General features: G+C 40.0%; 1 protein-coding gene across 1 annotated transcript; it reads right to left on the bottom strand.

Annotated features, from left to right (window-relative positions):
- Positions 1-2,683: 2,683 nt before the first annotated feature.
- LOC149273224 (Krueppel-like factor 15) lies at positions 2,684-7,355 on the bottom strand. Its single transcript, XM_089506585.1, has 2 exons — positions 6,322-7,355; positions 2,684-2,852 (listed from the first exon to the last, which is right to left on the bottom strand). The coding sequence occupies exons 1-2, from the start codon at positions 7,353-7,355 to the stop codon at positions 2,684-2,686; spliced, it is 1,203 nt and encodes a 400-aa protein (XP_089362711.1).
- Between the last annotated feature and the right edge of the window lie 16,776 nt (positions 7,356-24,131).

Below are 24,131 nucleotides of genomic sequence, written 5' to 3'. Positions count from 1 at the left end.
ATAGATGGCTAAACGGTGCGAAATATTGTCTATTGTAGTTTGAAACCAAATCCAAACCCCAGATCAATAAAAGTAAAGGCTGTGACTGTTCTGAAAACCCCGTCCTATTGGTCACTATTCTCTTTGTAGAACCTTAATAGGGTTTCTGAATGGCTTTGTAGCAGCTGAGACCCATTAGTTTCACGTATGGCCATGTAAACCAGTTCATTTTCCAGTTTTTGGTTTTTTTTGTCTACGAACAGAATTAGTGTCGGGGTTCAAATCCAGATCATGTGATGTCTAGAATAGGTCCCTTTATCGAGAAGGGTTATAATTTAATGAAGCACAGACCGTCTGTCCTCCATCCCTCTATCCCAGTTTAGTAATTCAGCAATTGATTAGGAAATTGTCAGCCTGCCTCGGACTTCATACAGTTAAAAAAAAAAAAAAAAAGTTTATTTTTAGTCTCTAAAAGAATAAATGCGCAACTTCTGCACGAGACAGAATCCCAACGCAAGAGAACGTTTCCAGCTGCAAAAAGTTGAAAACCAATTGCATGCTAGGATAGAATTATGAGGTCTAAGCCCAATAGGCTTAATTATCGCAAAATCAAAGTGTTTTTAAAAAAAAATTACTGGAAAATTAAAAAAAAAAAATTACAAGGACTATCACCTCAAATGGATGCATGTACGGTATGTTTTATATATTATATATACACAGTACACACACACACAATATATAAAATAGCACAGCTGTATGTGTATACATATGGTACATGAGGTATCAGAACGGGCTTAATTATTTGCCTTTTATTGCGTTCATAAAAATAAACTAGTTTTTTTGAACCATCTATTGCTATATGTTTATAGGGAAGACTACACCTGTCAACAAGTATAAGACAGGCAGATTCACATCCATTGTATGATAAAATACATTTCCAGCATTTGAGAGGTTGATTGACAGCTCGTTCACGGCATGTTCATGGTAACCTTTCGTTGCCAAATACTTTAAAGAAAAATTTAAAGAAAAATAAACAACATTCTGGCACCTAATGGTTTACCTGCCTTAAATCCGGGAAAGTTGTGTTTTTGGCATTGTATAAATATAGTTATGAGAGAGATTCATTTTTAGTTTTACATCATAAAAAAAAAAAAAACTTGCATAATAATAAATTTTATCAGATAAAAAATAATAATCTGGTACAACATAAGATGTCCACTCTGATCTCTAAAACCCATTATTTTTTGCAGTTTAATAAATACTGATATGGTTTTTCCATCCACAAATGAAGGCTGACCGTTGAGAAGAAAAAACAGTAAGTATGTTTAACACGTGTAAAAACATGAACGCACAACATTTGTATGCATCTGACAGCCCTGAACGAGACTAGCAGTCAAAGGGTTAAAATTAGTTTTTTGGGGGATCCAAGCCTTCATATTTGTAGAAGAGCATTTTTAAGATTTTTTTTTTCTTGGGGGGGGGGGTGGCATTCTATATTTTTGGAATTTAATTTAATGGAGAGTTATTCCCTTGTTGGTAAAGTGCATCTATGTCACCCACTGGGGTTTTTTTTGTTTTTTGTTTTTAAACGAAAAATAAAAACATTAGTAATATTTGAGAAACTATAATATTTTGCTTTACAAAAAAATATAGGAAGAGTGAAATAATAGAGCAAGCTGCTATTTTTGTTACTATAAAATGTATAAAAATATTTTAGATTTGATAAAAATATTAAAACACATATTTAAATAAATGTTCTATTTATTTTAACATTGCATTCCAAGTGTTCCATATTCAGCTTCGGGGGGGGGGGGGGCAGGATTTTAGAAAATGTTTGGCAAATAGAAAAAAGGAACAAGTCCTTGATCTATTTACATTTTTATTTTAATAAGTGAAGTGCTGTGGGTCACATGCTTAAATACTGGGCTTCTTTTAATATATAATTAAAAAGGTCAGCACAGTTGACTTTTAATATTATTGGTCGTTTCTCCCTTTTGAATTTGGAAGGATTTCTTTTTTTTGGCTGCCATATTATTCAGTTAATTCACTTAAAATTGGACATACCTGCATATGATGTTTGTAATTGTATTGATAATATAAAGCATCGTAATGCTTCTTTAATCTGTGTGTGAATATAATTTAACTTGAAAGATCACATTAATATAGTTGGCTTTTCTGAGGCACACCTGCAATCATTTTGTCGTATCTCCTCTTTGACCTGATCTTTCAGTTCACCGTTCCTTCCGTATGATACTTCATCGTTTTATGAGTATAATGTGAAGCTTTGTAGTCATATTTTTCACAGTATTTTTATTTTGTACCTAAAATGCCAACCGTGTCTCTTCAGTCACCAAACATCAAAAAGCCACCCTCGTCTTTAAAAAAAAAAAAATATATAGTAAAATAACATTTAGATTGACAAACCTCTGTCCCCAGTAACCGTTTCACTAGTACCACATGGGACGTTACGGTGTAGCAGATGTAGACAAAGAACACGTTGACAGTTGTTTTGTATTTAATGTCTCTTTTCATTTTGGAGCAAAGTCTTCGTTGACAACCATGTTAAATACGATGTAAGATCTGATGACGTTCTTTGACGATGTCCAGCTGAACCAAGGGTTTTGTTCCATGCTTTCTAAGTTATGTTGGGAAGGTGGACAAAGTGCTGGGAAGTTCGCATGTTCTACTAAAGGTCGTTGTGGGCTCAGTTTGATAAGCGCGTGGAACGGCTACTCCTGGGGAATCTGTGCACTTTGACGTGTTTCGACAGGTGGTCGCTACGGGCAAACCTCTTTTCGCAGACGGCACACTGGTATGGCTTCACTCCGGAATGTGAGCGACGGTGTCGAGACAGTTCATCTGATCGTGAAAACCTGTTAAATATATACAAGACCATTGTGAGATTGTGTCTTAAAAACAAATTCACCTAAAATAAATAAAAATATCTTAAGGGATAAAAAAAATAAAAAAAAACATCTTTGGTGGTAAAAGGTCAACTGTCCTATATATTTGGCAGCTCAGGGGCAATCCCAGAGTGTGAATTAATTTTATTATGTGGGTTTGAGTCAAGTGCCCACATGCACATGTAGCAAACAGCTTTCAGATGGCCAAGTATAGTGGGATTGTAATATCTTGCAATTGGGGGGTGCTTTGGACCCCTGGACATTGGTGCCCATTTCCATTGGGTTTTTTATGGAGGAAGGTGCAACATGCTAATCTAGGGTTGATAGAAAAGAGCACGATGGCGCAATGTTCTACCTGCTCTCTCTTTGTGGCAACAAGTTAGCTTGTCAACTTTTTAAAGATGAAATCTGTTCAGTTTCAAAGAGCTTTTCTTCTTGCTGAAACATCTGTATCCATTTAAATTAAGATGTGGCTACAGAGCAGATACCCAAATGATATCACGAAAAGTTGGATACGCTTCATAATGTATAATGGCCAAATCTATTGGCTGACCCTTAGATCACTTATGGCATCCTCAAATTATAAAAAGAGCTAAGATATTGATTTATGGATTATGAGCCGAAGGCAGTGGTGGGTCACAGGCCAGATGCAATTAAAGTGAAAATTTGTCCAAGGATCACCCACAGTGAAGAAGAAAACAAATATTCCACGTTGTTTTGTACTACACAGGGGAGAATGGGCTAATCATAGCTGATTTGAATGGATTATGTACTTTAAATGGATTTTTAGTTATACACAAAGACATGAACAACAATAAGAACTTCTATAAGACCATAGATAACCCCATCTAGTAGACCCCACATTCTGACAGTATGACCATCCATCAGGAGGTAGTAGTAACATGGAAATACCCCAGGTCCACCCACTCTGTCTACGTACAAGACTTTCTGGAACAGCATCTTGTTGCTACCTTTGTCCCGTCAATAGCCTGGTGGCAGCCTTGTGCCCATGACAAGGCTTGTGGAAGTCATTGTTTAGTAAAGTGTCCTTCACAAACAATGTTGCTGCCTACTCCTGCCAAGTATATAGTGACAACTGGCAAAAGAGTTCTCAGACTATAGAACAACTATAGTCAAGAAGTTAATTACTTCAAACCTCATCTCTATAATAAGACAGACTTGGGTAACTAGGTGCCGCAGTATGTCATTGCACTGGTTTCAAGTGGAAGAGCTCGGCCTATGGTGAGAGACTAATCTTTAATCTTATTGCCATCTGAGCTGCTCTTATGACTTACAGTTCTTGTTAAAATACCTCCCTCGTGGAAGTTTCTTGTTTATATACACAAAGCTTTGACATTAGACTCATTAATACAGCAGTGAGTAACTACTCAACAATTCAGCAGAAGAATGAATCTCCTTTCTCAGGAAAGTATGCATCTCATCTATTGTTCAGTTACCACAGAGTTGCAAAAAAGAATTTACTCCGTATAAAAAAAAAAAAAAAAAGTGGATTTACTTCTCTCAAGCTGTCCTTTTTGTGACCTCGGGCTAAGAACAGCATTTTGGCATATATTCAAAAATAATCAGATGTACCTCTATCAAGCATCTGATTATTACATACTTGGGTCACAAGTCTCGTAGTAACGAGGGATTGCTTGAAACACTAAAGAGGAAGTAAAGTATATTTTTCCAGAGTAAATAGATATGGCTTTTTCTTTGTAATTGTGACAACACATGGTTTGCAACATATTGGTTATGACATCATAACCCAAGACCTTGACTCTCTTGTAACATGTGGGACTCATAAATCAAAACATTATTGAATATTTTGCACTAGTTATGTTAGCATTAACATTATTGATATAGTATAGAATGTATCACCCAGTGAAACATTAATTCCCACTAGAATCCAAAGCTATTGGCTACCTAGACAGCTACAGCTTTCCAATCTACGTTATTACCAACAATATCATACCCCCCGAAAGAAAACCTTGCGTGTTCCAGCTTTATCTTCTTTACCCATAACATCTACATATCTTGAATAACCCAGCTGTTACTTTCACAGGCCCATGCCACCCCGGTTCCTGGTGTTGGACAACAGCCAGAGCTAAAGTTGAAGAACATGCAGCAGAGCTACAGCCTGACATGTATCAGACCCACTGCATCAGCAGACATGAAACATAGGTGAACAAGGAAGGTACCCAAGTCTACTCGCCGCTGAGTTATACCCAAAAATCGCGTGACTTTTATAATTTTTTGCTTAAAATATTAGCAGCGTCATCATGAGATTATGGATTGTGTTGGTCATGAGGATGGATGTTTCCAGGCAAAATCCTGAACACATGCATCTCATTTAAAGTAATCAAGAAGTTCTCAGTGACCTTCAGGCCATAAGACTGTCCCACCTATCTGAAGATACAATACGGCATTTAGGTATTTGTGATATAGAAGACTGCCGCTACAGGAAACCCTACACTCTTCGCTTAGAGACCCATATCACAAGGCTCCTATTTCTAGGAAGCATGAAATGTGGTCACATTATGTCTGAATACCAAATCCTCCATCGTTTCCAGAATATTTTGTTTCACTGGCAACTGAGAAGTTAAATTATGACTCGTTCGGGACAACTTGTTCCATTCACATGAATCCTGAGCAGGTCACTTGTTTAAACAGCTCAAAAGGATGCATGCAGGAGCAGGTTTGATCTGCTTACGTTAATACAGAAGTAAACTGGGTTTACTACAGGTTACAAACTGTAACACACCCAGTATAAACATGTGATTATTTGATATGCATGGTATAGGCCAACATTCTAAACAAAAGCATAAGCTTATGTACATTTCTCCACATATGCACTTATTGTAAAGTCCTGAAAATAAAGTATTTTTCACTATATAGGCTGCCACTTAATAAATCCAAATCACTACTAAAAGCTGTAGCGTTATTGTTTAACACACTGAAAAGCTGCATAGTCTAATATGATATTCAGATATTATGTACCATAGCCCTGCCAAACACTGGGAGTCAAATGGATTCCCCCTTGGCACATAGGTCCTCGTGTGTATCTGATAGGAGGCTGTGCAGTGGACTGGATCTGGCTTGGTCTGGTTCCCTTCCACTCAACCAATTTAAGCCCAGGTCTGTCTCCCTTTGAAGGGTGTCGCCAAGAGTGCAGTCCATAGACAGTCAAGATGGGGTCTCAACCAGTAAGTCAGCCTGTAGGCGACTGACCGTGATGGAACGGGAAACGTAGCCCAATATATGGAAAGCTACGCTTTGGTCATGGGTCAGTAATTTCTATATACCAAAAAGTGTGATGGTTGTTAGGTCATTAAGTGGTAAATGGGGAACACCTAAGTGGAGAGGCTTAAGATTAGTATACAGATACATAGAACGAAACAAATAAACTCAAAATATCTTAATTCAATGGGGTACTGACCTCCAACCGCATCCAGGCCATGTGCAAGCAAAGGGCTTCTCTCCCGTGTGTCTCCGCAGGTGTGCCTTGAGGTGACTGCTCTTAGTGTACATTTTAGTACATCCAGGGAAAGTACATTTGTGCATTTTTATAAGTTCTGTGGCTGGATTCTTTTGGAACTTTTGTGCAACCATGACCCCAGACTGTCCCTGAATTCCGCCAGGCCCTAAAGGTTTAGCAGCAATGGGTACAGGAGCTATCCGGACAAATTTCGAAGACATGTTTGAGGACTGGACAAGCTGGGGGACTAGCGCAAATGTCTGACCTTGAATGTTGACCAGAAGTTGAGCGACCTTAATGTTCTCTGGGAACTGTGACTGTGAAGCTTGATTGGAATCAGACTCCTTCTTTATTTCTATTGGTTGTATCTGAAGAATGACTGGAATTCCACCCTCAACAGTTACAGAACTTGAGTCTTTGTTGCCATTTTGTTCCTGCACTGGACTATTTGTCTGTGAAAATGTGTCCTCCTTCATCGCGGTGCCATGCGCTGGGGCGTCTTTCATTTGGTCAGAAAACAAGTGACTGCAGCTCCGCAATTCCTTGCCATCGTGTTGCATTTCATCTTTTAATTCAGGTTTCATATTCTCCTCTAGAAACTCCTCAATCTCATCCAGAGTAGGATGGAACAATGATGTCTCCTCCATATCTAAACCAAACTCTGGTACCTTGAAGAATTCCTCTTTGACCATAGATTGCTGTTTCCTTCTGTCCCACAACGAAACAGAAGTGTTGGCCAATGTTGTTTGGGACAGAAGGTAATCTAGAATGTTGTCCTGGCTTTCTGCACTACAGGTGCTGCCATAACTTGAGCTGAGAACTTGGGAGTCAGGGCTGGAGCATGATCTGAAGCTAGAGGAGTCACTATCATCTTCGGATGTCGGTGAGGGCAACATCTGATAGGACCTAGTTCCAATCAGCATCTCAGCTGAGAATTCAATAGCCGATTGAGGGTTTGAGAAGCGTTCATCTGCAGGAATCAAATGATCCACCATTCCTGGATCTGCTTCTGTGTGGATCACACCAGCATAAGCAAGATGACGTTCAAGGCAAGGGCCCTATAACCAAAGACAAAACATATCAGATGTTTCATTCTCTAACTTATCACAAAAATGCTTCAACAGACTTGTCTAGAATATCTTGGAGTGGTTGAGATTTGTGGAGGCACAATATGATGTGTGTATGTATAAGTCATTATAGAGCTAGAATGCCTGTATTGTTGGGTAAATACACATCCTGATTTTTGTTATCACGAATCGAATCATATATGAATCCAAGCCTAGATTGGTGAGTAAAAAGTAAATATTGGTCTGAAATGCCTTAAGTATTGCCCTGCAACCCAAATGTTTAACACGATCAAGAGATTGCTATTCTTGATGTTATCCTACATCCTAGTGCTTGGCAAAGGTAGCAATTTACAGTAGAGGCCTCTAGAATCTGATCTCTGCCAGCCAAATGGGTTCTATGGATATGTTGTGCTCAGTAATTTTGTCTCAGAAAAACTAAATTGAATGCCGAAAGTCGTGTTAATGAGATGTTTTAATGCGAGCTCATAGATTGCTAGACCTGGCTATCAGTTCCACACACAGAGTAAGATTTCTGGCTCCAGTGGGTAGAAGGATAAAGAGCTCTTTCTAAGATACAGCAACTGAAATACAAGGGTAAGAGTCACCCCCATCCCCCAACATCATGAGAAATGTAACGGCACACAGCATGAAAACTCCAGTCATGCTTCTTGTCTTCTCCATGCTACACTACTACTCTGTACCGTTCTCTTCAAAATGAATAGTCAATAGAGGATTATGTGCTTTCATAACCAATACCCCTCCGTGTATATCTGCCATGCTTCACGGGCTGCTCTCTCAGCTCGAGGGTTGAAAGCATTTAGGAGGTTATGTATCAACAGCAACTTTGGTTCAAACTGCTAAGCGGACCAAAGAATACCAACATTTTATTAGTTGCTTCACTTTTACCACTTTCCCCAGAATTACTAAATGTCGTAAACCTCCATGCCGATATATTGTACACACATGCATTCCAGGCTCCACGCCTTGTTTATCTCCCTATAGTAATGGGGACTTGGGGAGTGCCAACAGTCTAGTTATAACCAGGACAAAGCAAGTTTGTGAAAGACTGTAGAAGAACTTATGATAACAGCTTTAAAGGTGTACGCACCTATCTAGACAAGAACTAGAAAATCGATGTAAAGTAATATACAATTCCCATGTGTGTCTGTAATAAGTAAAATATGTTCATTCTGGACTGGTGGATGTCTTAGGTGTTCATAGTTCATATGAGTCTAAAATGTTATCATTTGAGCTTTTTTTAGGGTTTGGGAAATTTTGGTATCTAGCAAGAAACCAATTCCTAGTACGTTCAACCAGGTTAGGAAGGTTGTATGGTTCCTAGCATTGGACTATGGCCATTTGTGGCAAGTAAGTCAACACCAATGTTTTTATTGGTGGAAAATTATATATGGAATTTTAGATTCAAATTTAATCGTGCGCGCATCATTTGTAGTTATAGGGTTGGTCGATTTTCACTTCCATTCTGGAAAATTCCTCGCCAACTAAAAAAAAATTCCTCTGGAACATGTGTTTGCTCTCGCAGTTAAAAACCTGGTTTGACTGAAGTGGAAAGATCATTAAAATGTTATCTGTGCCTTTGAAGAGTTACCTATTAAACAGAGCAACACCATGGGAACATATGGTGACAGTGACTTTCCCAACAAAAATGTTGCTCAAGGATATCATCTGACAAACAAGACAAGTAAGACCAGAGGCAGACTGCTTGCTTTACGACACGGGGCACATTCTTACTGGCCTAGATAATAGGCCGCGAGTAGCCTTTTAACTAGTTTAAGTGTTGGTTATCGGTGTCGGTTTAGAAAGTCTGTGCTATGGAACATTGACCATGCAGACATCTCCGACCATCTCATCCAAATCATTATTAGTGGGCTTTGTCTTGGTATTGGTTTATACCATGGCTTATAGTCTGAAGGACTTCCCATGTTATCCGAGAAGATCAGAACTTCTAATGTATCCGTTACTAATGTATAGATTAGGGTGAAAAAACACTCCATTATCCTTGTTGGCTTATGCCAACAATCTCATTCCTCAGCAGAACCTCCTTCTTATTCATGAATTGCTCAACTGAACATCACTAGGTATTGGACTACAACTCCGATTAGATGCAGATTAATGGGAGTGGAAGTGTATTAACAGTTGGAGGAATGAATATACCACATTTCTATGTTGGTGACTTGGCTCCTCTCTCATTTTAAGGACAATGGGCTAGTAAGGACCTTTCATTCAATGTCTGGTTAACCTAAGGGGATGAAATGTCCCATCTAAGTGGGGGAAACATCTGAAAACGTTTCCTGTTGGGTCGCGTTAGTTATATATGTTGCCCTGTAGGAAGCGAATGTAAGTGTCCACAGTTAAAGGAGCCATCTCGTTAAAAGCCACTTCATCCAGAAAACAATAAAATTAATAAAAATTATAATTAGTATAATTCACTAATAGTAAAAAAAACAAGATACTTTATTTGAATGTTAACTAAAAAAAAAAAGTTATGTTTAGAGGATAAGTAAGTGAATGGACGATGTTTGTTTTCCTAAATCAGAAAATATTGAAGTTTGGGATCAGATGACAGTCACGCTGAGGATTACCATTCCATGTGATATTTGTTTATTTTGTAAGATTTGTATATCGGATAAAAGGCAGGTATGTGAAAAATAATACGACCCAAGGCATTATAGGTCATTAGATACGCATATGTAAACATGTTTGGTTTTTTTCTCTGTTATAAATCGGCCCAAATGTTTCCTGATTTCTGGATGCAATTAACATACTTATTGTTTTGCGGAAGCTAGTCTCACATTGCAAATACTTTCATCTTAAATGCCAGGGTTTTCAATTCATACAGAAAGAAGCTGCCACATGAAAACAGTGCTTTCACCAGTATTGTGAAAATATGCTACAATTGCCCCAGCTTTTCACTATAGAAATACAGATGATAAGCAGAGCAAAAGTAATGTACTTAATGTTATATATATATATATATATATATATATATATATATATATGTGTGTGTGTGTGTGTGTATGTAATTAGCTCAGGTTATGATAAAGAAAATCAGAGATTTGTCCTACTATTAATCTGTCTGAACATCATTAGAGTTAACCTCCCAGATGCTGTACCATTTATTATATTTCATTGCAATACTGCAGTTGTCCTCTTGGTGTTATGGTGGCGCTGTTACAGCGGTTTATTCTGCCTGCTTGTTTACCTTGTAAGCAGTGTTAGGCGAAATCTGCTGTAGATTACAACTCACATTATGCTCAGTTGTGACTGCCTGAGGGAGATGGGATTTGTAGCACTCAGGTGATGAAGATGTGGACCTTGCTGTCCTCTGCCTGTAAGAGGTATATGTTTGGTTTCTAGGTAATTTGATGCTGCCAATTGCATAATGGAATTTTAGTTGCTACAAACACTGGCTTTGACATTGCCTTTAGAGGATAGGAAAACTATGAGAATCTCTGTGTCAGACCCATACATGACATGGAACTGGCTCCCAGGGGCCAAATACTGACTCTGGAGGCATGATGATAGACTTTCATCCTGGAAAGTGCTTTTTTGTGTTCAAAAAATGTTATTAATAATATTGTAATAATAATTATTAGCCAAAAGAGCTGCTTGGATGTTTTTTTTTTATTAATACAATTATTATTATTGATGGGAATTATTATTAATTTTTCGCAATAAATCAAAGTATTATTATTCATACAAAAAATATCCACACATTTAACCATTTTCCACCAACAAAAGTTAACTGAATGTAGCAATCAGGCATCGATGGGTTCTTTAACCCCCTTTACAGAGGGTCTCTGCTGTGGCACTGGGGGCATACTGCACTACATCGCTGCAGAAAGGGTTAATGCCCCTAAGCCTGGCTCCTGTTTGTGAATGGTTCATTGTACAGCCTGTTATTGAGTCCTGCTTCTATCCTCCACTCCCCTTTCCTTGGCCCCAATGCTGAACATGACCGCTAGTAACCCTCCTCCCTCCCCAGCACGGCTCCTACTGTCAACATTCTCACCATAACAGCACCGAGCAGGCACATGCAAAAATAGCAGCCCCCTCCCCTCCATACAGCACATTACACCCACCAGTCATACTCTTACAACCAGATCCCTGCAGCTGGGTGACACAAAGGGTTAAGTGCCCAAGGTGCCAATCCATTATTAATGCCTCCAGCCCAAACAGACCCCATAACAAGCCACAGACTGCCACTTCACAGCAGGGTCTGTAGTCTATATCAGATCTGCTTGTCAGTATACACATATATGGAAATATACACCAATAATGTATATGTATGTGGGTGTATATATATATATATATATATATATATATTTATATATCACCCAAGTACAGTATAGAAAATACAGGTCCAGAAAACCAACCATAACCTCCACATACAAACTAGTGGAGAGGAGCACGTGTGCTCACTCCATAACATGTTTGAGGACATACTTAAAGCCTTAAACATCATATAGGACCCTTAATGCTATTACTGCAACAAGCACCTGTATTATGTGCCCTCTCTGTTAGTGCTATCACATGCATAACCTGCTATACAATAAAGGGAGAAGTACAAGGGATGTAAACATGCGCACCATATGCCAGGGACCAGTGCAGAAAGCACCCAAGCTGCAGTGTGATGAGCCCCTGCTGATCCCTACCTGCCACTCCAGGAATGCAGCAGATCCCAAGGAATTTGAGGACGTTTTAGAAGTTGCCCCCTGTTCCCCTTGGGTTGGTATCTGGAGGAGCTCTTACACCAACTGTCCGCTACTAGAGAACATCATATGACTGTGAGTGAGGCAGGGGAAGGCTTGGAGAAGGCTCGACCACTACTCGCCAGCTCATTGGCTCATGTGATGGGGGGGTGTGCCCTACTCCTCTGTCGTCAATGGCAGTAACATATGTATCTGCTGGCCAAAAACATTCTTGGGAATGTTTCCTTATTTCGTAGCCCAAGCAGCAGACCGACCGACCGACCGACAGACAGACAGCGGCAGCGCACGATAAGACAGTATAGGTGGCTAGCAGAAAACTAGCAAAAAAGCTTTTTTTTTTCAGGGTATTTGCTCATGAAGTATTCTGCGATGCATTCATTTCCATGTATTTTAATCTGTTTATAGATCTGGCAGTGTTTGTCCTGTCCATTCATAAAATGTATCTCTTCTAAAGTAAATTATGGAAACAGTGTTGTTGTTTGTAAAGTGTTGCAAAAAATATTTATAAATATAACATCTGACACATTCACCTTTTCTTTTGCCACTATTACATTATTAGTTTACTCTTAATTACTTTTAATTAGGACTTACAGAAAGTGGAGTAATATGCAAATTATTAGACCTACATACTTGCACTATGTGTGTGTGTGTATATATATATATATATATATATGTGTGTGTGTGTGTGCCAGGTGAGCTACAGCCTACATCATGGATGTTTAAATACTGTCCCTGTATTAACCTCTACCACCTCTGTTGGAAGGCTGTTCCATTTATCCACCTTCCTTGCATTCCATCTAAACCTCCATCTAAACTTTTAAGTATTTAAATGTTTTCTATCATACCCCTGTCTCTTTTCGTTCTTTCGAACTAAACTTATTATGTATAGTGGGTGTGTGCATGTGTATATGTGTGTGTATATATATATTGTATGTATATAGTGTACATGCTGCACTTCTGCATCTACCTCCTTACAATGTCTGAGTTGCATAGTTGCTGATCTGTTATTTTAGGCAACAGTACAGAGCTTAGATTTCAAAATCTAATAGGGCTTCAGCAAATAATGGCAAACCACATTTCAATTTACTTAGCAGTAAATGAGTAATTGCTGCATGCCGTCAATGCATGTAGGAGCTGTAGAGCAGGCATGGGATGGGATTCATACCGGGCAGGATTATATAGTTATATCATATAGCATCATATAGTTAATATTTAGGCAGAACACAGAATAGCAGGCATATAGCTGTAAGAATTCATATACAGCAGGTATACAGTATACCTGGATTTAAATATATGTATACGTCTGTCACTGTGTGTGTGTGTGTGTGTGTGTGTGTATGTATATATATGCGTATGTATGTATGTATATATATGTATGTATGTATATGTATGTATATGTATGTATATGTATATATGTATGTATATATATATAAAATTTCCTAATAGGAATAAACCTTAATTGGACATTAAAATGCATTAAAGAAAGTTTCCTACCAACATGTATGTCAAGGTGGGAAATAATTGGTTAATAAAAAAGGACGTACATTCTTCCCATTAAAGACATCTCTTCTTCCACATTCTAAATATTGTTTAGGAGAATCATTTTTTGTACTTTTTTCATGCAGGGTATAATTTTGGCAATAAATGGAGGCTGTATACAGAATGCACCCCCCCTCTACTATGACTTGCAACCGTGATGGACCCCGTTTAATCTCTCCTAAGGGCTAAGGGAGTGTCAGTAAGACCAGTGAGTTGCGATATCGCTTTCAGGTTGAATGTCACAGATATTAAATTCTCTGTTAACTTGTTGAGTCATGCCTCAAATTAAGTTTCCAAGTAGAAACGTCAAACTTGGGTAGGATTACACATAATTGTCACCCCCCCCCGGGAGTTATTCAAAGGGTTAATTGTTATGGCATGACTGACGCTCAGGATGATGGTAACCTTAATAACTTCCCTGAGTATTTTACAAGGACATAAAAACTGCTGAGGTATTTGTGCAGCATAAGCAAACGAGATTGTTGGCCGGGTGAGGAATGCAGATCACGTTTTTCCTTTGAAAATGAAATGTTGGTTCGAAGTTGTACAGGTTACTCCATCCTCGGGAGTCGGGGGGCCTGTCCTCAAATTGATGCATTTCGAGGGGCCGGGATACTAACAATATTGCGTTAACGTCTTCATTTGAAACCTTTTGGGGTCTGTTCACTAAAGGTAGTTGAGTTTCCTACAGCGCTATGGAATGTGATGGCGCTATATAAAACAATAAACCCATTTTAAAAAATCTCCACTACTTCACTATACATCCCCAGTGAACTTCTCCTGTAGGAAGTGATTGGCCGGCCCTGTATAATGTATAGTCAATTCTTCCTGTCCCATTGAATTACAAATTATACAGGGCCAGCTCAGCCCTTCATGCTGGAGAAACCTGCCAGTGTTGGTCCTTCATAGTGATTAGTTGAACTCACAGCTCCCCTGTCAACTATCTTTAGTGAATAAACCCCTTTTTATGCCGTTTTGGTCTAAAAACAAATGCCATATTATAGTCGGGGCTTTTGCTTTGCGAACCCGGAGGTTCAGATCCAGAATTTGTTGTCTCTTATTGTTGAACGAAATAATTTATTATAATCATCGGTTATTTTTTTCACTGCTTTTTACCCACATTGATGATGCTATAATAATATGGCAGAAGATAAATATATAAATATTAACAAAAATATATATATGCAAGTCTCAGTATTAACCATTTCTTTGTATTTCTTTTCTTTATCATTATTATTGTTTATTATATTTTATTTATAGAGCCACATCAGATTCTGTAAGGGACTAAGTAGCCCTGGCACTTTAAGGCCAGCTGCCACCAAATGATGGTACATGTGGCTGCGCTTTATGTTTTAATACTAGCTCAGTATGCACTCGATCTGCCGCTCCGGGGGCAGATCAGATAAATACGGGGTGCTATCAGCTGGCGGCCCACTGGGCATTTGCCAATGTGCCAGATGGCCGGTACAGACCTGATTCTGTAGTATTATTACAAAAGCAGGATACAAATGAACGCTATACAGAGTAACATGAACAATCACCAGGCATATTGATACAGATGGAACTTGGAGCTTACAATCTATTTGTTACATGTAGTAACACATGTATGTCTTTTTATTGTTTGTGTAACTGAAACCATTTCTGGGGATGGGCTGCTTAAACATTTCAGCTTCGGGTGGCTTAAAGAGATAACACTATGCCTCAGGGGGTCGGCGAAGCCGAAGGTTTATATAGGAATCCCGCTGCTGGTACCCGCGTGATCGGTCTGTCAAATGGGTTCTTGCATTTGCTTTAAATACTGCAACACAGTTTATGCGTAATGTCTGATTCAGCCCATCATGGGGTTATGTATCTGGCTTCCATAGGGGCATCCACACCTTAATTCAGGGACGGACTGGCCCACCAGGCAAATGCACAGGAAGCCGCTGGCCAACATCAACACACGCTTGCCCAAACTTTCATTCCAGCTGTTGATCGGGTTCCACAGCGTGTGGCCAGCAATGCCCAGCTATATAGGCATAAAAATGCAGCGTGCCGCTGTGCATATCCACCCGTGGGCCACATCAGGTGGCTGCTGGCCTTAAAGTGCCAGTGCCCCCTCGTCATCGCCAGTTGGGTCCTGAGGCCGGCTTTAGGGTTACTAGTTTAAAATTCCAGCCTTCTGCGTGGATTCTGCTTGCTAACATAGGAGACAGCCTGGTGATGATCACCCCAAAAAGTGATCCCCCAAATGATGGGGCCTGCCTTGCCCCTACTTTGAATAATGATGTCTACTGAGAGCTGCTAAATCCAGCATGTGGTAATAGCTGCTAATCCCAAACCCTGATCCTCGGCCGTTCGGTTCGCAGACCACCAACATCTACGTTTTTAAAATGGGGGGGGGGCCTGGGGGACCTTTTACATGCCGAGTTAATGGAAGGGCCTGCGACACTACTTCCCTAAAGCCATGTTTGTTTTGTCCCCCCTGTTTTATAGCAGTAAGGTAGTCTTGTTTTAGTTTATTACCCTTGTTGTTCAGTTTTTTTTCCTTATCAGACCGGTTTCTGTTAGTTTGTTCAGCATGCGAATGCCTTTTTGAGTAAACATGGTGATGACTTGTATTGCGTGTAGGAGCTCATGCCAGTAAAGCTAGTTTTTCTTAGATGTAATGGTGCCGTTAGAATATCTTACATCAGCATCCTGACGCCATGGGTCAGAAGGTCAGAGATCCCAAATCTGATGCAAACCAATGAGAGGCTGATGTAAATGTTGGGGTCCGTTGCAGAGGTAGTAGTGACAGAGCAGACGCCGGGAGCAGGACTTCGATTTCAGCATAACTTGAAAAATACAGAAATCCTTGTTACGGGCACTTTAACTAAATCTCTCATGAGCTCCTGATTAGTGGAAAAGCCTGGAGACTTGGTTATATGGGGTAGGGGGTAAATGATCCAGCTTATGTACATAGGGAAGCTGTGTTTATCCAGATGAAGGCAGAAGACCCTTTAAAGCATAAGGTCATTCAGCCCAGAAGAGAAAATAACCCCCCCCCCCCCCCATGACTCCAGGGGAAACAGAATAATTCCTACAATAAAGTAGCATGTGTACATATAATGCAACAATCCGTGTTCAGCAAAATCCATCCATTATACTGCAAGTGGCCCCTTACTGGGGGTCCTGAACATCAAAATGATCTATCAGGAGCTCTATTGCTCCAACCCCCCCCCCCTCGCTCATCTAAAGTGTAAGTTGAAAGCCCCTCAAAGCATGGAAACCCGCTGTTTTAGGCATCACTGCAGAGAAAGAACATCACGATGCGGCTCATTTAAAAGGAAGTTGAGGAGCCGTTCGGTTTGACGGAGACGGTATCGTTTTACCAGTGAAAGGCCGTCACGTGGCGCAATGTATTATTTATACACCTGACTATGTTTACTTGTTACACAATGAAAGAAAGTTCCATGGGGCCTGAGACCACAAGCAGAGACGGTTGATTTAGCTGCTCCGGAGTACTCTATTAGGTCTTAACCTGTATATATGACATATCCCTTTTTTATATTCTATATTTTTTTTATTCAGTTTTCACAGAATAATAATTTACTGACGTTCTGGATAAGTTAACACCAGATCCTGTATTTTCCTAAGGAGGTTATATATGTTAGCTATTAGAGAATGTTAAAAAAAAACAACAAAAAAAACTGTAAAATACCTACCACAAAAAAAATAAATAAACCCATATTGTCCCCTAGATGTAGAAACTGCGCATGTTGTTAATTTAAAAAAAAAAAAAAAAGGGTCACAACAGATCAAAGCTTTGGTTCCCAGTAGGGTTGACTCTGGTTTTCTGTAGAATCGTGCATTCATATTCAGAACATGAACACGAACACGAATGTTGCTTTTTCGTTGTTCAAACCGAATATCGAATAAACTAATTTGGTGGCGGATAAACGTACACAAAGACGAAGAAGCACAACACGCAGAATCTTTGTTTCTTTGTGTTCGTCTTAGTAAATATCTCCTAGCTCAGGGATGTCCAACCTACGGCCCTCCAGCTGCTGCAGGACTACATCTCCCATAATGCTCTTTCAGCTAAGGGGCTGGCTGAGGACTACGGGAAATGTAGTTCTGCAGCAGCTGGAGGGCCGCAGGTAGGACACCCCTGTCTTAGCTAATCTCCCTGGTCCCTTCCCCCATACAATTAATTCCCTTTAGCCTACCTTAAGTCCTAGTCTTCATGGTATAGCAGGGGTTAACAGGAATCTGTAGGATCAAGCAGTTAAGTCTGTAAGAGTGACTCTACTGGTCGCCAGCAGGGGGCTGGTCTGGCATCAACCAATGAAGAGCAGCTGCCCTTCATTGGTTGATGCCATTGGAGCCCCCTGCCGGCGACTAATAGAGTAAGACCGTAAAGTCCTGGTGCCAAAACCATTGGTCTCCCCAGGCCAAGCTGCTCCGAAGTGTACCTTGCCCTGCCCTTTGCCGGGGAACTCAAATCCCCGTTCCTCCCAGGCCTAGTTGCTCAGAGCAGTTGTCTCAGACTCTTCATGTTGTGCTTCTTCGTATGTGTGTATGTTTATCTGCCGCCATATTAGTTTATTCGGTATTCAGCAACATTTGTGTTTGTTTTCATGTTCTCTCGAATGCGAATGCACAAGTCTAGTTCTTCCCTCCTGACAAGCTGCCCCAAGCCAGGCAATTACTCTTAAGCTTAGCTAAAGCCTATCTCAAGCCAGTACGCTCTACCTGTCCACCTAATGCTAGCCAGTTTGTGAGCACAATGTATAGATGGAAGGCTTTGCTCAGAGTTCTGGATTTTGTGAGTTGCCCACAGAGGTTTAAGGGATTTGCTAATTCCAGTTCAGGTCTGATGATTAACTTTAACTTTGGAGCAAACCAAGCCGAATTAGCTAATCCGACCAATATTTTACAGGAGAATATAGTTTCTAGTTCTATTTCAGATCCTTGACTCCTTTTTTTTTAAATGTAATTTTCTAGGCAATAATACATGTAATAATAAGAGATGTTTGTGGCCAGAGGGCTAGTGATGCATATTTTAAATTATGCGAGTCTGAATTAAAACGCACCTTAAATACACCCTGCTTGTCTCTGCTCGTCGACATTTCACATTAATACTGCAAATGATTTTCAGAGTATCCGGGGGGGGGAGGGGTTGGAGGAATCCAATGTGTGAACAGATCATATTTAAATGTTTTTCACTTCTGTATGTGTGCCCAATTTGTTTAAACTTGTCGGCTTGATGTTGATGAAAGGGATCCATACGTTCCTAAAGCAATTGGCCATTCTAAACTGGCAACATATTTCATATCATGGCTGCCTGTAGTAAATTCTAAAGAAATTCATTCTGCTTCTTCCAATTTTTGTCCTCATTATCTGAGGGATTAATGTAGAAGTAGTGGCTGCGGGATGCAGATATACGGTTACTGTCCCACCAGCCAGGTCCTTTTTTACATTCAATGCCTGGTCCTCCTAAACAAGGACGCTTGAACATTAAATTGCTCCAATATAACCCTTAATTTGCGAAAAACCCAACACATTTTTATTTCTAACCATATGGTAAGGAAGAACTTAAAAGACAGACAGATAGATAAACTAGTATACAACATCTATACATGGACTTCAATGTAAAAACAGAGATAAGACATGGGATAGTGTAATCGACATAAGCAAGCTTGGACTGGCCACCTGGCACATTGGGCAAATCCCAGATGGGCCGCTGTCCATGGGCTCCCCATACTCGCCTACTATGCCTGGCCACAGGCTACGTGAGCGTAAAAACATCATCCCACAGCCGTGGGCCTTAAAGCGCCGGGACCGTCTCGTCATTGGCTTGGGCAGAAGTGTAGCAAAACAGAAATGTGTTCTTATTACTGAGAGGGTGCAACAACCTCCAAGCAGAAGTGGTTGAGGTTAATCTAAACATACATGGGATAGGTAAAGCTATCAAGAACCCGAGATGAGAACGGGGACTGATTGAGGTTTGAGTCTTTATAGACTAGATCGGCCGAATGGGTTTTATCTATCGTTAAGTTCTATGTTTCTATAAAATACTTCTTGAAAAACCAGAACAGCCTTCGTTCCTTTTTTCCCCACTTGGTCTAAGAATCCTCGGCTCCTACTGATTTCTCACTATATAAGATATATTGAAAAATAGGCTATACAAGACATGAGTCATTGGGGCGTTTAATACGTACGCCCTATTTTTTATATAAACAGCCCCTCTCTGTCTTACCATTTGCAATATAATAGCGTATAATGTGAAGCTCGGAGTCCAGTGGCCGTTATTTGTTAATTAATTTCCCATTATCATGCGTGGTGTGAAGCAAGAGTATTAAGGTTAAGAGCTTAGTGAATCATTACAGCTCTTCGGCAGGGTTTGTACACTTTGTGTAATTGGAAGAGTTGCTCATTACGATGATACCCACGGTACAGACGGATACAGAACATCTGGGGGACGCTTATATTAACTACTTCATTAAATCAATAATAATATATATATTGTATTTTATATAGAAGCATTACATTGTAACTCTGCAATAACTAAAATATCACATTGTATTCTCATCTAGATATCAGTATCAGTTGAGTTGTCTTCATGTTTGGTGACCCTGTTGCGCTTAATGGAGATCCAGGTCAAGTCCTCCTAAGGAGTACACTTGAGTATGCCTACTTGATTAGTTGCTATGGTTTCCAAACCAATTTATGATGGGTTGGAAGTCGACTTTTACACCAAATCCTTTGAGTCGGCTTATGAAGCTTCAATTGACTGTCACCCGGGCACAAACTGAACCTTTGTGAATATTATTTTAGCGTTCATATTCTAAAATCAGAGGTTCAGAGGCCTAGATGTAATGCAAAGACGTTGAGAGGGTGGTAGATAAATGGAACAGTCTCCTGGCAGAAGTGGTGGATCCCAATACAGCGAGGGAAAGGTAAACACGCATGGGATCAGCATATGGCTCCTGAATCTAAGATGAGACCAACGACTGATTTAGAGTCTTTACAGCAGAAAAAAATGGGCCAACCAGATGGGCCTAATGTTTCCTATCTGCTGAATAGACTCCACTCCCCCACCCGCCAAATACAATTTCATAAAATGCTGTCCTTTTTGGTTATTTTTTTTTTTTTTTAATCTCAATGTTTGACTAGTTTCACTCTTTATCTGAAACGGGATATAATCACTCAGGTATTTAACAAGTGGAGTGGGGGGGGGGTGCAAAATAGGATATTTCAGCTTAAAAAGATTTGGCCGCATAGACCAAGCTGTAGGTTTGTTATTATTATTCATTATTATTATTTCGACGAGTAGACAGCCTATTCATATACACATTTAGCAAATTTATATTTATCAATGAAGGGTAACCCCCCCCCCCTTTTTGCATTAACCCTTTCAACATCAGTGTATTGGGCAGCGCGTTCCATTTAATGGAGCAGCGGAGACTTTAGTATTTGCTCAGATGCGTATCCTGCGTGGCTAAGCAGAATAGATTTCATACAGTCCGTCTGCTCTCCTTTTTCCCCCATTCCAGAAGGTTATCACGCTGGTTAATGTAACTTCTACAAACAAAGTCTCAAGGACATGTGGCCTGCAGAACATTGTATGAAGAGAAACACGGCTCGTACGGCACCGAGGGGTCTGCCGAAGCACTGCATGCCTAAGCAAACACAATGGAGGGACGAGGACGCGATGGGCTGACTCCGAGACCCTTCAAACTATTAAACCTCCCATCGTCCATCACGGTGACTCTGTGTAGCGTGTTCGTAGTTATGGTCGCCCCATAGTCCTGATATCGTTTGACATGGAATCCTTGATTTATCAAATATAACAAACATAAGGGGCTATTGTATAAAAAGTGACGGTTGGAAAGTATTAAAAGTGATGTTATCACCATGGCAACCAACGGAACGTCACTACTTGTAACATTCCATTGGTTGTTATAGTGATAACACTTTTTTTCTACCGGAATTACTTTTCAGACCCAACAATAAGAAATGCAGCGGCTATCGGGCTTCATTAAGAAATCAGCGAAGAATATAAAAGAAGTGAACCCTGGGATTCTCCTTTGATCCGGGGGTTGGCTTTGTGGCAGATCTATATGTTAATGCCCCAGCACCCTATGACTTTATGATCCGTCTTTACATTGTCTACTGGGAATTCTGTCCCCTGCTGGGAAATCGAATCCGGCTGCCGGCTCTGAAATGCCACGGCCGCCCTGGGTGACATAGGATAAGTATTGTATCAAATTCCGCTTCTCGTACTGAGAGTTCTTTTCTGTTTCTAGATTGTAAGCTTCTCAGCCCAACTTTTGTTTCTGTAAGTCAAAAATTGTTATGCGATACACTACTTGTTTCCATTGTACTGCACTGTGCAATATGACGGCGCTATATAAATCAATAAATAACGATGATAATATGGATGGATGATAATCTGAAGAGTATGTAATCCGCGTGTTTTTTTATATATATATTTTTTTCGTTGTTTAATGTTTTTTTAGGGTCCAATGCCTCCATTTGTTAAATCCCTTTGGAGGGTACACTACAATCTCTCAATTATTATTATTAGTAATATCTTTTATTTATATAGCGCCAACAAGCTACGCAGCGCTTGTTGCAGTTCATGCATTCAAAGGGTCTGACAAATGTAAGACGAAGTGATCGATACGTTCACTAAAGAGGACCCGGCTCACAAGCTTACGATCTAGAGGAAACTAGAAAGATTATCCCCATCCTGGGCAACTCGCGGGGGGTGGGGGGTGCTACATCTAAGCAAGTTTTTGAAAGAGTTAAACGGTCCGGATCTATCCCCCACATTAAACACCACCGTTCATTCATTAAATAGATCGCACAAACACTCCGCTGAACTCTCAGCGCCCCCTGCTGGTTGGTTTAAGGGTTAGTATGGACAGCTGTATGTAATGTTTCTATGGAAACTGGGACACGTCTCCTTGGAGACGTAAACATTGAAAACTTATCCCACATGGCCCCGGCAGACACACTGGAACCGAAAATAGGGAGATATTGAATTTATACAGGGAATATACTGTAACGAGAGGTAAGTCGGGGCTATTTATGGCGGTCAGCGCATTGTGTATTAGTGAATGATACTGCGATAAGGTGATTTTGTTTTCAGTACAATATATATATAGCGGTCGAAATCTATATCAGTGCTGAGTATTTGTTATGGTATATAAACTAGAACAGAGAAGTAGCTCCATGAGCTACAGGATATTCTCTAACGCTAAATAAAGAAATACAATTAAAAACTTTACAGAAAAGGGTGGTAGATAAATTGAACAGCCTCCCGGTAGAAGTGGTAGAGGTTAATACAGTGAGGGAATTTAAACATGCGTGGGATTAGTAATATGGCTCCGGAATCTAAAACGAGACCAACAACTGATTAAGTCTTTACAGGAGAAACGAGCAACTAGATGAGGGCCGAATGGGGCTGATCTGCTGGCAATGTATACTCAAACCCTTTAATCGCATGTTTTATGTTACGTTGCTTGTATTGTTCTCGTAATCGCTCATTAACTCTCTAATGCACATAGATTTGGAGGTGTGCAACACCAACGATAAAACGCAGCTCTGGGCACGGTGATAAATGTGGAGTAATCACCATGGAAACCAATGGCATTTAACCTGTTGCACAAAATGTTGGGATAATGCAAGCAGCTGTGAAATGTTTAGGTGCCCTTTTAATGATATAAACTCATATATACGTTACTATATATAAAATATACATACCTAGGGGCACGTAATGCATCACCTTGGAATTTATCAACTAAGCTGTGCAGTGATTTCTAGGTGCGTTGTGATGAAATGAAACATCTCATGAGATTTACCATGCATTATCAAGAGTTAACCCCAAAGTGTGCCCCATGGAAGAAGGAGTCAGCCCTGCATAATGCATAGTCAAATATATGATCCTACATAATGCATACTTTAACTTAGCAAGATGAAATATGTTCTAGCCGCCTCATCGCGTAGTTTAGTGAATAAGGCCCTAAATGGTTAAGGGGCTCATAAAGATACTTGTAGATATTTATTTAGCTTACGGATAGATGTGTATCAGAATGGGGCAGAATGCAGGGCATTTACCGGGCAGGTTCACTATTTCATTAAAAACGAGACGTCGAAGAAAACATTGACGCCACAAACGAGAAATCGATGTTTGGCTGATATCAGAGCCGTCAGATCTTATTCATTACAAGCACTTCATTAACTGACACAATTCAAAAGTATCAACTGTAAGGAACAGCTGTGTGTGACGGGGGTCCGTGTAGAAGAAACATAACCCAAAGTAAGCGTGTGCGCGTGTGTATGTGTGTGCGCACGCATGTGTCTGTATGCGCGTGTATGTAAGTATATTCAGCTCCAAATTAAACGATCCTGTAGACTCTGACGATTCGTTACTTCTCCTTCAGGACTCCTGTGTGTCAGA

Source organism: Sceloporus occidentalis, unplaced genomic scaffold (genome assembly GCF_023333645.1).
Source record: "Sceloporus occidentalis isolate IW3139 unplaced genomic scaffold, rSceOcc1.0.p SCAF_395, whole genome shotgun sequence".
NCBI classification, from domain to species: Eukaryota; Metazoa; Chordata; class Lepidosauria; order Squamata; family Phrynosomatidae; genus Sceloporus; species Sceloporus occidentalis.
This window is presented reverse-complemented; position numbering and strand designations above follow the sequence as displayed.

Coding starts and splice junctions, on each gene's coding strand:
- LOC149273224 (XM_089506585.1), bottom strand. CDS start 7,355: ATGGTGGATCATTTGATTCCTGCAGATGAACGCTTCTCAAACCCTCAA. Junction 2,853..6,321: donor TGGCCTGGATGCGGTTGGAG/GTCAGTACCCCA, acceptor TATATTTAACAG/GTTTTCACGATCAGATGAAC.